This window comes from Pristiophorus japonicus, chromosome 13 (genome assembly GCF_044704955.1).
Source record: "Pristiophorus japonicus isolate sPriJap1 chromosome 13, sPriJap1.hap1, whole genome shotgun sequence".
Classification (NCBI taxonomy): Eukaryota; Metazoa; Chordata; class Chondrichthyes; family Pristiophoridae; genus Pristiophorus; species Pristiophorus japonicus.
The window spans coordinates 104,691,165-104,708,412 of record NC_091989.1 but is presented as its reverse complement, the minus strand read 5'-3'; the positions used below and the strand labels follow the sequence as shown (position 1 = coordinate 104,708,412).

The 17,248-nt window shown below is 44.3% G+C and overlaps 1 protein-coding gene across 3 annotated transcripts in view; it reads left to right on the top strand.

Annotated features, from left to right (window-relative positions):
- Positions 1 to 16,134, top strand: part of LOC139278059 (tyrosine-protein phosphatase non-receptor type substrate 1-like) — a 29,164-nt gene extending 13,030 nt beyond the window's left edge. The window contains exons 4-5 of one of the 3 annotated variants that reach the window (XM_070896718.1): positions 1,300 to 1,416; positions 15,760 to 16,134. In XM_070896718.1, the coding sequence (XP_070752819.1) occupies positions 1,300 to 1,416; positions 15,760 to 15,962 (320 nt within the window). In that variant the 3' untranslated portion in view covers positions 15,963 to 16,134. Of the gene's footprint in view, positions 1 to 1,299; positions 1,417 to 12,676; positions 12,809 to 15,759 lie in introns of those variants that run through there. The other 2 variants (XM_070896721.1, XM_070896719.1) reach the window with 2 other exon arrangements.
- The last annotated feature ends 1,114 nt before the right edge of the window (positions 16,135 to 17,248 follow it).

Genomic DNA, 17,248 nt, shown 5'->3' with positions numbered 1-17,248 from the left:
ACTGCTGTTGATTGCATTTAAATTGTCTTTACTCTCGCCTGGTCACGGTCTTAATTGGCAGAGTCTGGTTTGTCAGCCCTGTCTGACCCCCATCAGCAAATTTGACACAGGGCTTTTGTCTGGGCCCCATCCCAGTTTGAACACCACGGAAATCAAAACGGACCATTTTTCTTAGGTTTGCTATCCCCTCCTACGGGAAGCCACTCTGATTTACTCGGCCAGTCAATCTGACGGACCGCGTGCAAGTATGACTCACTGAGACTTAGTACTCAAAAGATGGCACAGCTACCTCGTAACCCTTGACTCTCCAACATTAAGACGGAAGACTTACTGGCTGAGACCTACTCAAAAGCCCTGCGGTAACTTTTTGAGAGGTTGAGGCAGTTATGGTTACCCTGCCTATTTTGAGTTACTCGGCCAGTCATTTAGCCAACATCGAAATGTTGCCCAGCAGGACCACGTGGAGGTAAGAGTCACTGTGATTTAGAACTCAAAAGATGGTCACAGCTACTTTGTAACCCTAGGCTCCTCGAAGAGAATCATAGTTACTCCTCCCAAACTTGTAGCACCTCAACAGCTATTCTGTCTAGCTAACCTAACACAGGCCAGGAGTTGAACTTGTGACCTTTTGCTCTGTAAGGTCAGATCTGAACAACAGTAGTGAAAAGGCAGAAGACAAAAAAAGGGCAAAAAATAAAATAACCGTTGTGCTCTACAGTCAACAGTGGATAGACGAATAAGAGGAACCAGAGTCAGGTGTTGCCCATTGTCCCAGTCTGCCTTTTTGAGTGGTTGAATTACAGACCTTAGATGGTAAGTACTGAGGACCACATGACATAATTGACATGGTAATTTGCAGATGGTAATTATGAAAGATTAAGGCAAGAGTGAAAGTAACTGGGAAACAGCAGTTCACTCCCATAAGCCAACCTTTTGGATCATCCAATTGAGAGATTATTTATTGCTAATCTGGACTGAATTGAAGACAGTTCTGACCCACACCAACTAGAAACTGGATTGAGATTCTTAAATCATTACACATAAGGCTCATGAGGTGTAATTTTATGAGTTTGGCACTTCTGGCACCAACCATTATGTCCCAGGAGCATTAATTTGAATATTGGGTGTGAAGGTTGGTGTGCCGTTTTTGTGTGGGGAATTCATAATATAAACAGTATAGAGCCACCCGAAAGAGCTGGGGATGTTAGAGGTGAAAGCAGAAAGTGCTAACCTGCTGCACCGTCATTTTCCTTCTGAAAGTGAATGACTTTATTTTTCTGTTTTGTATGTGTCTTACAGATAATGGTGTCAGTGACCCTTTGCCTTGGTGGATCTATCTCTGTGGAGCAATAGCTCTGCTGCTCCTGATTATTGCAGCAATACTTTGTTGTAAATTTTGTAAATGTAAACGTAAAGGTAAGAGAGCCATCTTATTTCATTAATATTGGTTAGATTTCTAGATTTAATATTCACCAATTTTACAAATACGGAAATTAGAACAACAACAACTTTTATTACATAGCGCCTGTAATGTAGTAAAACATCCCAAGGTGCATCACAGGAGTAGCATGAGACAAAGAACTGGACACCGAACCACATAAGGAGAAATTGGGGCAGGTGACCAAATGCAAGGTCAGAGAGGTTGGTTTTAAGGAGCGTCTTGAAGGAGGAAAGAGAGGTAGAGAGGCAGAGAGGTTTAGGCAGGGAATTCTAGAGCCTAGGGCCGAGGTAACAAAATGCAAGGCCACCATGGTTGAGCGATTTTTTAAAAATCAGGGATGCTCAAGAGGACAGAATTAGAGGAGTGCAGATATAAGAACATAAGAACATAAGAATTAGGAACAGGAGTAGACCATCTAGCCCCTCGAGCCTGCTCCGCCATTCAATAAAATCATGGCTGATCTGGCCGTGGACTCAGCTCCCCGTAACCCTTAATTCCCTTATCTATCAATCTGTGACTTGAATACATTCAATGAGCTAGCCTCAACTGCTTCCTTGGGCAGAGAATTCCACAGATTCACAACCCTCTGGGAGAAGAAATTCCTTCTCAACTCGGTTTTAAATTGGCTCCCCCGTATTTTGAGGCTGTGCCCCCTAGTTCTAGTCTCCCGACCAGTGGAAACAACCTCTCCGCCTCTATCTTGTCTATCCCTTTCATTATTTTAAATGTTTCTATAAGATCACCCCTCATCCTTCTGAACTCCAACGAGTAAAGACCCAGTCTACTCAATCTATCATCATAAGGTAACCCCCTCATCTCCGGAATCAGCTTAGTAAATCGTCTCTATACCCTCTCCAAAGCCAGTATATCCTTCCTTAAGTAAGGTGACCAAAACTGCACGCAGTACTCCAGGTGCAGCCTTACCAATACCCTATACAGTTGCAGCAGGACTTCCCTGCTTTTGTACTCCATCCCTCTCGCAATGAAGGCCAACATTCCATTCGCCTTCCTGATTACCTGCTGCACCTGAAAACTAACTTTTTGGGATTCATGCACAAGGACCCCCAGGTCCCTCTGCACCTCAGCATGTTGTAATTTCTCCCCATTCAAATAATATTCCCTTTTACTCTTTTTTTTCCCAAGGTGGATGACCTCACACTTTCCGACATTGTATTCCATCTGCCAAACCTTAGCCTATTCGCTTAACCTATCTAAATCTCTTTGCAGCCTCTCTCTGTCCTCTACACAACCCGCTTTCCCACTAATCTTTGTGTCATCTGCAAATTTTGTTACACTACACTCTGTCCCCTCTTCCAGGTCATCTATGTATATTGTAAACAGTTGTGGTCCCAGCACCGATCCCTGTGGCACACCACTAACCACCGATTTCCAACCCGAAAGGACCCATTTATCCCGACTCTCTGCTTTCTGTTCGCCAGCCAATTCTCTATCCATGCTAATACATTTCCTCTGACTCCGCGTACCTCAATCTTCTGCAGTAACCTTTTGTGTGGCACCTTATCGAACTACACCACATCCATCGATACACCTCTATCCACCATGCTCGTTATATCTTCAAAGAATTCATTAGTTAAACATGATTTCCCCTTCATGAATCCATGTTGCGTCTGCTTGATTGCCCTATTCCTATCTAGATGTCCCACTATTTCTTCCTTAATGATAGTTTCAAGCATTTTCTCCACTACAGATGTTAAACTAACCGGCCTATAGTTACCTGCCTTTTGTCTGCCCCCTTTTTTAAACAGAGGCACTACATTAGCTGCTTTCCAATCCGCTGGTATCTCCCCAGATTCCAGAGAATTTTGGTAGATTATAATGAATACATCTGCTATAACTTCCGCCATCTCTTTTAATACCCTGGGATGCATTTCATCAGGACCAGGGGACTTGTCTACCTTGAGTCCCATTAGCCTGTCCAGCACTACCCCCCTAGTGATAGTGATTATCTCAAGGTCCTCCCTTCCCACATTCCTATTACCATCAATTTTTGGCATGGTTTTTATGTCTTCCACTGTGAAGACCGAAGCAAAATAATTGTTTAAAGTCTCAGCCATTTCCACATTTCCCATTATTAAATCCCCCTTCTCATCTTCTAAGGGACCAACATTTACTTTAGTCACTCTCTTCCATTTTAAATATTGGTAAAAGCTTTTACTATCTGTTTTTATGTTTTGCGCAAGTTTACCTTCGTAATCTAGCTTTCCTTTCTTTATTGCTTATTTAGTCATTCTTTGCTGTTGTTTAAAATGTTCCCAATCTTCTAGTTTCCCACTACCCTTGGCCACCTTATGCGCATTGGTCTTTGATTTGATACCCTCCTTTATTTCCTTGGTTATCCACGGCTGGTTATCCCTTCTCTTACCACCCTTCTTTTTCACTGGAATATATTTTTGTTACGCACTATGAAAGAGCTCCTTAAAAGTCCTCCACTGTTCCTCAATTGTACCACCGTTTAGTCTGTGTTTCCAGTCTACTTTAGCCAACTCTGCCCTCATCCCACTGTAGTCCCCTTTGTTCCTTTGTATAAGCATAGTACGCTCGTTTCTGACACAACTTCCTCACCCTCAATCTGTATTACAAATTCAACCATAATGTGATCACTCATTCCGAGAGGATCTTTTACTAGGAGATCGTTTATTTTTCCTGTCTCATTACACAGGACCAGATCTAAGTAGCTTGCTCCCTTGTAGGTTCTGTAACATACTGTTCTAAGAAACAATCCCGTATGCATTCTATGAATTCCTCCTCCAGGCTACCCCGTGCGATTTGAGTTGACCAATCGATATGTAGGTTAAAATCCCCCATGACTACTGCCGTTCCTTTTTCACATGCCTCCATTATTCCCTTGATTATTGCCCGCCCCACCGTGAAGTTATTATTTGGGGGCCTTTAAACTACGCCCACCAGTGACTTTTTCCCCTTACTATCTCTAATCTCCACCCATAATGATTCAACATTTTGTTCATTAGAGCCAATATCGTCTCTCACAACTGCCCTGATATCATCCTTTATTAACAGAGCTACCCCACCTCCTTTCCTTTCTTGTCTATCTTTCCGAATCGTCAGATACCCCTGTATGTTTAATTCCCAGTCTTGGCCACCCTGCAACCATGTTTCTGTAATGGCCACCAAATCATACCCATTTGTAATGATTTGTGCCGTCAACTCATTTACTTTATTTCGAATGCTGCGTGCGTTTAGGTAGAGAGTTTTAATCCTAGTTTTTAAACCATGATTTTTAGTTTTGACCCCTCCTGCAGCCCCTTTATATTCAGTGGCCCTTTTTGTTTTTTGCCTTGGGTTTCTCTGCCCTCCACTTTTACTCATCTCCTTTCTGTCTTTTGCTTTTGTCTCCTTTTTGTTTCCCTCTGTCTCCCTGCATTGGTTCCCATCCCCCTGCCATATTAGTTTAACTCCTCCCCAACAGCACTAGCAAACACTCCCCCGAGGACATTGGTTCCGGTCCTGCCCAGGTGCAGACCGTCCAGTTTGTACTGGTTCCACCTCCCCCAGAACCGGTTCCAATGCCCCAGGAATTTGAATCCCTCCCTGCTGCACCACTACTCAAGCCACGTATTCATCTGCGCTATCCTGCGATTCCTACTCTGACGAGCACATGGCACTGGTAGCAATCCCGAGATTACTACTTATGAGGTCCTTAAATTTGTCTCGTAGGACCTCATCCCTTTTTTTACCTATGTCGTTGGTACCAATGTGCACCACGACAACTGGCTGTTCTCCCTCCCTTTTTAGAATGTCCTGCACCCGCTCCGAGACATCTTTGACCCTTGCACCAGGGAGGCAACATACCATCCTGGATTCTTGGTTGCAGCCGCAGAAACGCCTATCTATTCCCCTTACAATCGAATCCCCTATCACTATCGCTCTCCCACTCTTTTTCCTGCCCTCCTGTGCAGCAGAGCCAGCCACGGTGCCATGAACTTGGCTGCTGCTGCCCTCTCCTGATGAGTCATCCCCCTCAACAGTACTCAAAACGGTGTATCTGGTTTGCAGGGGGATGACCGCAGGGGACCCCTGCACTACCTTCCTTGCACTGCTCTTCCTACTGGTCTTCCATTCCCTAGCTGGCTGTGGACCCTTCACCTCAGGGGGTTGTGGGGCTGGAGGAGATTACAGAGATAGGGAGGGGCGAGGCCATGGAGGGATTAGAAAGGAAGGATTAGAATTTTGAAATCGAGGCGTTGCTTAACCAGGAGCCAATGTAGGCCAGCGAGCACAAGGGTGATGGATGAACGGGACTTGCTGCGAGTTAGGACACGGGCAACCGAGTTTTGGATCACCTCAAGTTTATGTAGGGTAGAATGTAGGATGCCAGCCTGGAGCACATTGGAATAGTCAAGTCTAGAGGTACCAAAGGCATGGGAGAGGGTTTCAGCAACGGATGATCTGAGGCAAGGGCGGAGATGGGTGATGTTACGGAGGTGGAAATAGGCAGTCTTAGTTATGCTGGGGATATGTGGTCAAAAGCTCATTTCAGGGTCAAATATGGCATCAAGGTTGTGAACAGGATGGTTCAGCTTCAGATAGAATTTGGGGAGAGGGATGGAGTCAGTGTCTAGGGAACAGAGTTTGTGGTGGGGACCTAAAACAATGGCTTTGGTCTTCCCAATATTTAATTGGAGAAAACTTTTGCTCATCCAGAACTGGATGTCGGACAAGCAGTCTGACAATTTAGAAACCGTGGAGGAGTTGAGAGAAGTGGTAGTGAGGTAGAGCTGGGTGTCATCAGCATACAAGTGGAAACTGATGCTGTCTTTTCAGATGATGTTGCTAAGGGGCATCATGTAGATGAGAAATGGGAGGGGGCCAAGGATAGATCCTTGGGGGACACCAAAGGTAATGATGCGAGGGTGGGAAAAGAAGCCACATATCCGCAGCATATCCAAAGCCGCTTATTTCTACCTCCGTAACATTGCCCATCTCCGCCCCCACCTCAGCTCATCTGCTGCTGAAACCCTTATCCATTCCTTTGTTACCTCTAGACTTGACCACTCGAACGCACTCCTGGCTGGCCTCCCACATTCTACCTGACATAAACTTGCAGTCATCCAAAGCTTGGCAGCCCGTGTCCTAACTCACATCAATCTTCAAAGGGACATAGACAGGCTAAATAAGTGGGCAAAAATTTGGCAGATGGAGTATAATGTGGGAAAATATGAGGTTATCCACTTTGGCAGAAATAATAGAAAAGCAAATAATAATTTAAATGGAGAAAAATTGCAAAATGCTGCAGTACAGAGAGACCTGGGGGTCCTTGTGCATGAAACACATAAAGTTAATATGCAGGTACAGCAAGTAATCAGGAAGACAAATGGAATGTTGGCCTTTATTGCAAGGGGGATAGAGTATAAAAGCAGAGAAGTCCTGCTACAACTGTACAGGGTATTGGTGAGGCCACATCTGAAGTGCTGCGTACAGTTTTGGTCTCGTATTTAAGGAAGGATATACTTGCTTTGGAGGCTGTTCAGAGAAGATTCACTCGGTTGATTCTGGAGATAAGGGGATTGACTTATGAAGATAGGTTGAGTAGGTTGGGCCTCTACACATTGGAGTTCAGAAGAATGAGAGGTCATCTTATTGAAACTTATAAGGTAATGAGGGGGCTCGACAAGATGAATGCAGAGAGGATATTTCCACTGATAGGGGAAACTAAAACTAGGGGACATAGTCTCAGAATAAGGGGCCGCCCATTTAAAACTGAGATGCGGAGGAATTTCTTCTTTCGTGGGTTGTAAATCTTTAGAATTCTCTGCACCAGAGATCTATGGAGGCTGGATCATTGAATATATTTAAGGCGGAGATAGACAGATTTTTGAACGATAAGGGAGTAAAGGGTTATGGGGAGCGGGCAGGGAAGTGGAGCTGAATCCATGATCAGATCAACCATGAGCTTATTGAATGGCGGAGCAGGCTCGAGGGGCCAAATGGCCTACTCCTGCTCCTATTCCTTATGTTCTTATGTTGGTCCCGCTCACCCATCACCCCTGTGCTCGCCGACCTCGCCGACACTGGATTAACTGGGCCTTTATACACTGGAGTTTAGAAGGATGAGAGGGGATCTCATAGAAACATACAAGATTCTGATGGGACGGGACAGGTTAGATGCTGGTAGATTGTTCCCGATGTTGGGGAAGTCCAGAACCAGGGGACACAGTCTTAGGATAAGGGGTAGGCCATTTAGGACTGAGATGAGGAGAAACTTCTTCACTCAGAGTTGTTAACCTGTGGAATTCCCTACCGCAGAGAGTTGTTGATGCCAGTTCATTGGATATATTCAAGAGAGAGTTAGATATGGCCCTTACGGCTAAGGGGATCAAGGGGTATGGAGAGAAAGCAGGAAAGGGGTACTGAAGGAATGATCAGCCATGATCTTATTGAATGGTGGTGCAGGCTCAAAGGGCGTAATGGCCTACTCCTGCACCTATTTTCTATGTTTCTATGTTTCCCGCTTAAGCAACGCCTCGATTTCAAAATTCTCATCAAAATTTGCTTACAAATCTCTCCATGACCTTGCCCCTCCCTATCTCTGTAATCTCATTCAGCCTTACAACCTCCTAAGATGTCTGCGCTCCTCAAATTCTGCCCTCTTGAGCATCCCTGATTATAACTGCTCAACTATTGGTGGCCATGCCTTCAGCTACCTAGGCCACAAGCTCTAGAACTCCCTCTCTAAACCTCACCGCCTTTCGACCTCTCTTTCTTCCTTTACGACGCTCCTTAAAACCTATCTCTTTTACCAAGCTTTTGGTCAACTGTCGTAATTTCTTCTTATGTTGCTTGGTGTCAATTTATTTGTTTTGTCTTAAAATACTCCTGTGAAGCGCCTTGGGATGATTTAGTACGTTGAAGGCGCTATATAAATACAAAGCTTTGTTGTTGCAGGTGATTCTCTGGCTACGATTAGATTGATAAGAATGGAACCAGACGAGTGGAGTCCCACCCACCTGGATGATGGTGGAGAGGTGTTGGGAGAAGGATAGAGTGGCCAATCATGTCAAACACTGTAGACAAGTTAAGAATGATGAGGAGGGATAGTTTGTCTTTGTCACAGTCACAAAGGATGTCATTTGTGACTTTGATTAGAGTCGTTTTGGTACTGTGGCAGGTGCAGAAACCTGATTGGAGGGAGTCAAGCATGGAATTACAGGAAAGATGGACACGGATTTGGGAGGTGACAACACGTTCAAGGATTTTGGAGCGGAAAAAAAGGTTGGAGATGGGGTGGTAGTTTGCAAGGACAGAGGAATCAAGCATTGGTATTTTGAGGTGAGGGGTGATGATGGCAGATTTGAGGGAGAGGGGGACAGTACCTAAGGAGAGAGAACTGTTAACAATATCAGCTAACATGGAACCAGCGTCAAGGGAGCAGGAAGTGGGTGTCATGGACAAGATGAGCTCTGAGTGATCATGAGGGATGTCCAGCGAGAAACTGGAGAAAGGTGTGAAGTCAGGGCTAGGGCAGGGGGGGGGGTCTTCAGAGGAAGTTTGGCCTGGTGAGCTAGGGGAAGGAAGGGAAGAGGCAGTGGCGGCCGAACGGATGGTTGCAACCTTAGAGTCAAAGAAGGCCATGAGCTCCTGACACTTATTGTCGGAGGTGAGGGTGGAGATTGGGGACAGGTTTTTAGGAAGATGGTTAGCAGTGGAGAATAGAAGCCAGAGTTTATCTTTGCATTCCAGAATTATTCTGGAATAGTGAGCAATTTTGGCAATTGAGAGCAGGTCCCGAAAATTCTTTATGTGGTCCAGCCAGGTCTGGCGGTGAATAGCTAAACCAGTTGTCTGCCGTATCCATTCAAGTCTGCGTCCCTTGGACTTAAGGGAGCGAAGATCATGGCTGGACCAGGGAGAACAGCCAGGCTGAGAGAGAGTAATTGTTTTAATAGGGTCTAGGGCATCAAAGGTGGTGGTAAGGGTGTGATTGAGCAGATCGGTAGCTGCAGAAATGTCGTAGTGAATGGAGGGCTTGACAGTTGTGAGTTCATAAGCGCAGTTATAAGGGATGGACACAGAAGGAGGTAGGGTTAGGGGGAGGGATGGAACTTTGATTTGAATGGAGAGCGATATGAGGAAGTGACCAGAGTTGGCCTTATCTGCGGTTGACACGATGGGAATAGTGAGGCCACGAGAGATGGCAAGATCGAGGGGCTGGCTGTGAATATAGGTTGGGGAGTTTACATGGAGGGAAAGATTAAGGGAGGATACGAGGCTAGTTAACTCAGAGGAGCGAGAGTATGATCAATTGAGATGGAGGTTGAAATCACCGAGGATGAGAAGCCGTTCGGTGCAGAGGTTGAGGGAGGAAAGCAGTGAAGAAATATCGGTAATAAAATGTTTATGGTACTTGGGTGAGCGGTGGAGAATGAGAATTTTAAATGGGAGGTGAGAGGAGTAGATTAAGGTGAGAGGCTCAAAGGAGGAGAAAGTGCCGGAGTAGTAAGGGGACAGACCAAGGTGTGATTTGCTGATGAGAGCCACCACGGCGGTCTGAGCGGGACAAGTGGTGGAAGGAATAGCCAGGCAGTGAGGCTTCATTTAAGGGTAAGGTGTCATCACCCCTCAACCAAGTTTCCGCCAGGGCCATGATGTCGATGCAATCATCCACGATAAACTCATGGATGACAGGGGCCTTGTTCGCAAGCGATTGGACATTCTGGAGGGAGATGTGGAGAGGGTTGGTGATGGCTGGCCTACTGCCAGCATCTACTGGGCCAGCACTGGGGGGAATGAGTTGGATGGGGAAGAGATTGGCAAGATTAGCCCCCAGTGGGCGCACTGGGCGGGAAGGTCGGCGAGAGAGTAGGATGGGACTGTTGGGGTTGCTACTTGTAAGGAGGCAGTGACGAGTGCCTCGATGGGCTCTTCGTAGGATGTCGAGAGGCAGAAAGGGAAGTTCTAGGCTTATCTAGGAGGGAGTCAAGCCTGGGTGGCGGCAGGAGAGTTGGAAGGTTAAAAAGTACTGAAGAATTGGAGGCGGGATTTGGGAGGGCAGAGTATGTGAGATTGGAGAGATGAAAGGAGGCACGCTGACAGGAGAGAATGATTAGGGAGGGATAAGGAGAAAAGGAAAGAGAGGGAAAAGTGGAAAAGTGTTGAATAGCCCGAGTCCGGAGCGGCAGCCAAAGTGTGTACGGGAAAAGCTCAGATAAGATAGGCCTGTTTAAATGCAATAATTAATGGGATAACAAGCTGAAAGGATAATGAATTAATCATATTAATCTGAAATAACTAGGCTTCCAGATCAAAACAATTCCCCCAATTTTTAAATTATGTTTTGTGTGAAGAATGTTAGCGCTGCAGATTAGAATATTTCCATTCTGGGCACTAAGAACCCCCAGATTTGGTGTAGCACATTTAAAGGCAGGGTTGAGTTTCCCCTACTCTTCCCAGAGATATGCTTCAGTGTCCAGCTCCACAGAGTATCCCTGCTGCAACAATGCGACATTTTTCCAGTTCCCACACCACACATCCTGCAATGAATTTGCCAATTAATGATTATTTAGGGCAGTTTGTGCTGTGCTGCCTCATAACCACTGGAACTGAAATGAGAGTGCCCAAACCCACTACTTGTAACATCCTTACAGTCAACAGACAGAGAACATTTTCATCCCATCAATCTTGGCTGATTCGAACCCAGGTCCCAGAGGTTAAAGGGCAATGTCGAATCCCTACATCACTGTAAGAGGGTTTCACCTCAAACTTAAAGATTCGAACTTGACTCTATACTGGTAACGATAGGTATTTATTGGTAAGTACAGTAGCAATCAATACAGCCAAAAGACTAGTAGTTTTTCATGGCAGTAATTTACAGTTCCGAACAAGATTACCCCGTTCAATCACTGGACAGAGTAGCGTGCGATGACTCCATTGTTCTCTCCTAATCCAGTGTTCACCTAGCAGAGAGGGGTGCTAGGCATTCGCCAGCATCGGTCCATCCTTCAGGCTAGGGTACTTGAGTGGTGTTGGGCTCAGATGGCCAGCATGGATCCACCACTGCAAGTAAGTGCTGTTCCTCTACAACTGTGCATCTTAGGTTAAACTGTTTCCTTATATTCCTTTGGGCCCAGTACAACAAATTCTTCTTATCCAAGTAAGGGAGTGCCAGGCTTATCGCACAGGTTCATTGCTCCCTTGATGATCCAGATAGGTCCCCTTCATATTGCAGAGCCTGCAGTAATCGCTCTTCCTTTTAAGAGAAGGAAGAGCCCAGTGTGCAGCACTGCTGAGGTGACCGCCCTGCCTGCTTCCTTTAGTGCTCCAAGAAGGAAGTGGAGAGCTTGGTTTAGCACTCCACTTCCTTCTTGGAGCGCAAACGGCAAATTTTTAAAAAGTTTTAAATCGTTAGCGCCTGCGCTAACTTTTCAAACTTTTAAAAATTAGCGCCCCATGAATTTCTCCCTCTATTTATTAATCCCCTCTCCGTTCAGCCTTGGCAAAGGTTGCTAAGGGCTTGAGATGGATTTTGAGCTCGTCATAGGCTTTCTGAACTGTTGTCACCTATTGTGACACTGCCTTTAATTGTCCCACCCCTTTAAATCTGATTAATGCACAAATTTCCTCTCTCACCATTACTGTCCTTTCTAGACTTGTCTGACTTGGCACCTTGTCCTGTAAATAATTATGCAAATAAATTTACAACAGTGCAACAAAAATCTTAGTTCTTTTTCAATTCATCAAAGACAGTTTCTTTAAGTCGCTCATAAATAGAACAAGTATCACCCTTCCTGTTTGTTCAATCTTTAGTCTTTCATCCACCGATCTCTTTGTCTTTGTTATCTCTCTTTATCTCAACTGAAACTCCTATATCTCCACCGCTAAATGTTGCCTCCAAGACGCTTGACTTCCCCTTTAATGCCAAACATTTGTGCTACATTCAGCAGTTCTTTGTGTTCAATAAAACCCATGACTTAAATTCTGTTGCTATATCTAGAGAGGCTCTCCTATGACCAATCTCAGTCCTATCTCTTAGGGTGATCCTTCTTTCAATTCTTGTCAACTCCTCTCTCTCCATTGCACCTTTTCTCATTTTATTTTAAAGATACTACAATGTTCAGTTATCTATTGAATTGTTCTCTATTGTTTCTAAGTTCTAAATAAGTCAGTGCATACATTTCCTGCAAACTCATTTTGTTGAAATGAAGTCCATGGCACTGTCTCTAACGCTAGCTCATTCTTTCCCAAAACTTCAAACTGCAGATCTCCTTACTTCCTCCTACAATCTACAGGCATTTGAAACCCAAGCTTGGCATCGACTAATTACTACTTCTTGAATTACATTGTCTTCTCTTTTATTCTCTCCAACTTTAGTTGTATCCTATTCTGAGAGTTTTGGTCCTTAATATAGTTTCCTCAATTGAGAAAGAAATCTGTCTGCTCTCACAGTATAGTTATAAATTGTGTTTTATGGTCTTTTAAATTATGAAACAAAAATTGCTTTAAGTGAGCATTTCTTCTGAATAAAAATGGAAACCAGATCCCATATGTTTGTTATTGCAACTGAATTATTTCAGCTGTTAATTCATTTTCAGTAAGTACCCGCTCCATTCGCAAAATATCAGAAGCTCCATTTGTCTTTGGCCCATATCCTAACTGTCGCAATTTAATTCAGAAGTTCTAATTCTGATTTTGAGAGTCTTTTTTGCATTTAATTTTCCCCGAGTCGATTGCAACTTCTAGGAATTCTTTTTGGAGTTATGGGAGTTGCTGGATGAAGAATGTATGATGCTTAACTGCAATTCTCAGTCAGGGATTAATATTTTATTATATTTTGGGAGTGCATTGTTAAAGTCTTGAACTAAGTACTATCAAAATAATTGGCAGGTGGTAGGGAGATTTCTCTATGCATTTTCCCACTTATCTGCTGTAGCTTCCATGGACGTACCATGGAAACACTGGTAAAAAGCTGTTTACACTGTTATTCCAGGGTATCCACTGCTCTTCTGCTGAAGTTACTGTGGATGAGTGGGAGAACCTCAGAGGAAATTTATCCTCATGATAGCCGTGCTTTGGAATTGTGGAAACCTTAACAATGCTTTAAAAAGTGGTTTAGAAGCAAATAGTAGAAACATTTAAATAATAGGTTATTCAAATATCATGTTACATATAGTAAAATAAAAATGTTCCTCCCTTTTAGAGCCTATGGTATTGATTTCTGGTTTGTAGGTTAAGGTTTGCATTAACAGCATTTTGTAGCTGATAATATACTGTTATTGATATTGAGGCATCTCTCCTGCAGCGCTATTTCAATTCCATATTCTGCGTCAACTATCCTTCAATGGAGAGGATGATACTCGTAAATTATGGCTGTATGACTAATCAGCAGTTACATGGTGTACCATAGTGACTAGAAAGAGACTTGAGCACATAATCTCACACTCCATTGCGAGGGTGTGCTGCACTGTCGGAGATGCCATCTTTCAGGTGAGGCATTAAACTGAGGCTCCGTCTGCCCCCTCGGGTGAACATACAAGATCCCACAGTGCTATTCCAACAAGACCAAGGGATTTTTCTTGTGCTCCAGCTAATATTTATCCCTGAACCCACATCACTAAAATAGATTATCTGGTCATTATCTCATTGCTGTTCATGAGACATTGCTGTGACAAATTGGCCGTTATATCACAAAAGTACTTTTTACTTCAAAAAGTACTTAATTGGTCGTACCCCGCTTTGGGACGTTGTGAAAGGTGCCATATAAATGCAACTTCTTAGAAAATGATTCATTCAATAATTGACAAAACAAGCATAAACTTTAAAGCTTTGCAGTGCAGTCTGGAAATCATAGCAAGGAGGCAGTGGCTCGAAAATTGCGGCCTCTCCGGGTGCGTACGATGTGCGCACGCGCCCGAAGACGCCTTGCCAATGCTGGTTCTCAGCTCACGATGCACATGCGCCGAGAACCGGCTTTTGCAATCACACGCATCCCCGGGAGAAGGACATTTGCAGGCGAAGATTTGGGCTATTTGCCCAACTCTTGCCCAGCGAATGTCCTTCAAACTCTTACGCCTGGTAAAAGCAGGCACGGAGTTTACTTTTACCAACAGAAGAGTTTTAAAACATAGAAAAATTAAATGTTATTACTTATTTTTATATTAAAAACCCTGTATGAAGGTAAGTTTATTTTTAACACTATTAAAACATTTTTTACAATTTTTTTTTCCTCAAACATTTAACTTAATGCAATTTCTATTAATCTTAAATTTCTTTAAATTTATGTTGGTGCTTTATTTGATTTTAGGAGTATTCTCATTGATAGTAATGGGAGCTCAGAGCTTCCATTGCTATGAATGGGAATACAGGTACAACGTCTGAAATCCGGTGAACTTGGGACTGAGACCGTGCCGGTTTTCGGATTTTGCCGGATTTTGGACCTCGTTGGCAATCCTCGCTGCCCGCCAATGCTCGCCGTCTGCTGATCCTCCACTCCTCACCGCTCACCGATCTATCGATCCTCGCCACTCGCCAATCCTCCGCTCCTTGCCGATCTTCCACTCCACACCACTTGCCGATCTATCGTTCCTCGCCGCCCGCTGATCCTCGCCGCCTGCCGATTCCCGCTGATCCTCTGCCACTCGCCGGCTCACCAATCCTCACCGCCCACCGATTCCCGCCGATACTCGCTGCCCACAGCTCCCCGGCGCTGCATTTTATACCGTTTTTTACCGGTTCCCTCGTCCCTCACTGATGTCGCCATCTTGGCTGCCTCAAAAATGTCCGATTTTCGGACAGCCGGATTCGAGACATTGTACCTCTACTGCATTGTGATTGGTGGTTCAAGCCCATGATCCCAGGATACGCATACGCTCCTGAAAGACGTGTTCCCTTATGCGGAGTGCAATTCTACATTCCTCCGGGACCTCCAGGTATTTTCGTAAAACAAATTTCGGTCAGAGGCGTCCGCCCTCAGGAAGCCTCCGACCGCAATTTTCGGGCCATAATCTTTGCATGTGTTTCTTCCAAATTACCTTTCTTCATTTGTAACGCTCACCAAGCCATTAAGCTGTGGGAGGCAGCTCCTGATCCTGCTGTAAGCTGATTTTTCACACGTGCACTTTGTAACAGCAATGACAGCAGTGGAAATTCTGCCCGACGTTCCCACTTCCTAGCCCATGGGTGCGGAGGCCCTACCACCTTGGTGAGATTGCAACATAGATCTTCCTGGTCAACACGGTTCAGTACTACACCATGCAGTACATTTACTGACGCATCAGGGCCATTCCCGCATCATATTTTCAACAAACATGTTGTCCCTTAAATTTCATGCTGTTTTTTTCCCACAGCTCGTGAAGACAACATTCAAATGAGGCCTTGCATACGCTGCTCTGATCCAATAACGGCAAAACGCAAAGGCAAAGAAGAGGCAGAAAAAAAAGGCAACACCCAGCTACCACCGAGGAACCCGAACAGAGTAGCAAAAGTTAATTACACCACACCAAAGCTCAAGAAACACCATAAGAGAGACAGGGACGCTCTGTGTGCCTGATCTCGTGGCAAAACAAATCTCAAAAGTATTTGATAAAGATCATAGTATTTCTTTAAAGAATACCTTGAAAGTATATGTGCAGCTTACACCATAAGGGAGTCAACAAGAGAATTCAGAGTGCCTGTTAGGTCATCAGATTTCTGTATTTTTCCACTTATTAAAAAATAATTTCTGTTCTCGGCACCAATATTTCTGAATTGATATTCTCCGACCGTTTTTGGTAGTTAGGACATGGGTCTTCAGAAGGATGTTCATATTTTACTGGTGATCTCTCTGTGAGTGCATCAATTTTTGAAGGAGTCCCACACATCAGAAATCATGATATACACAAACCTAACCCAATTCCAGTTATCCAGCCACACACACTGTATGGAATTATTGTGTCCATTCACTTGCAGTTTATAGAATAAATTGCCTCTTTCACATCCAGTATGCAGAATTTGAATCCCCATTGACATCCAATATATAAAATTTCAGTCTCCATCCATACCCTTTGTATGGAATTCAGGGCCTTATTCGCACGCTCTGTGGGGTAATTTGGAGTTTGTTTGTGTAAAATGGGTGATCGCGAATCGACAGCCCGTTTTACATCTCTCCAGATTCGTATTTCCGTTGATCACACGGCTCTGGGTGGAGAGAACTCTGCTGTGTGACATCACAGATAAGGCAGGTAAGTGATTGGTAGTGACTGTGGGCTAAGTTTTTCTTTTAAATTAATGTACAGCATATAACTAAATTCAAAAAATAACCTTTATTTATTTAACTAATTTAATAAACTATATAAGGTAAATACTTTGATTAACACTAAACTAATTAATTTAATTAAATAATGGGAAAACAGGAGATGTTTTGCTGCTGCAATATGTGGGAGCTTCTGAACGTTTTGGTCCAGGGCGACAACATCTGTGGTAAGTGTATGCGGCTCGACGAACTTCGACTCTGAGTTGAGGAGCTGGAGTCCGAGCTGCAGAAATTACGAGACATCAGGAGGGAAAAAGTTACCTGAACCTTTTATTCCAGGAGGCAGCCACACTCTCTAGATTAAATACTTTAGAATTGGCAAGTGGTCAGGGACAGGAGGGTGCGATTGTGAGTGAGGCAGATCCAGGGATCCAGGAGGTAGTATTGCAGGAACTTCAGTCCCTGCACTTGTCCAATAGGTTTAAGTTTCTTGCAACCCTTGTGGACAAGTGTTGCAAACTGCGGGGTGGATGAGCAGACTGACCAAGGCACCGTGGTGCAGAAAGACATTCAAGTGGGGGGAGTAAAGAGGAAGGTGGTTGTAG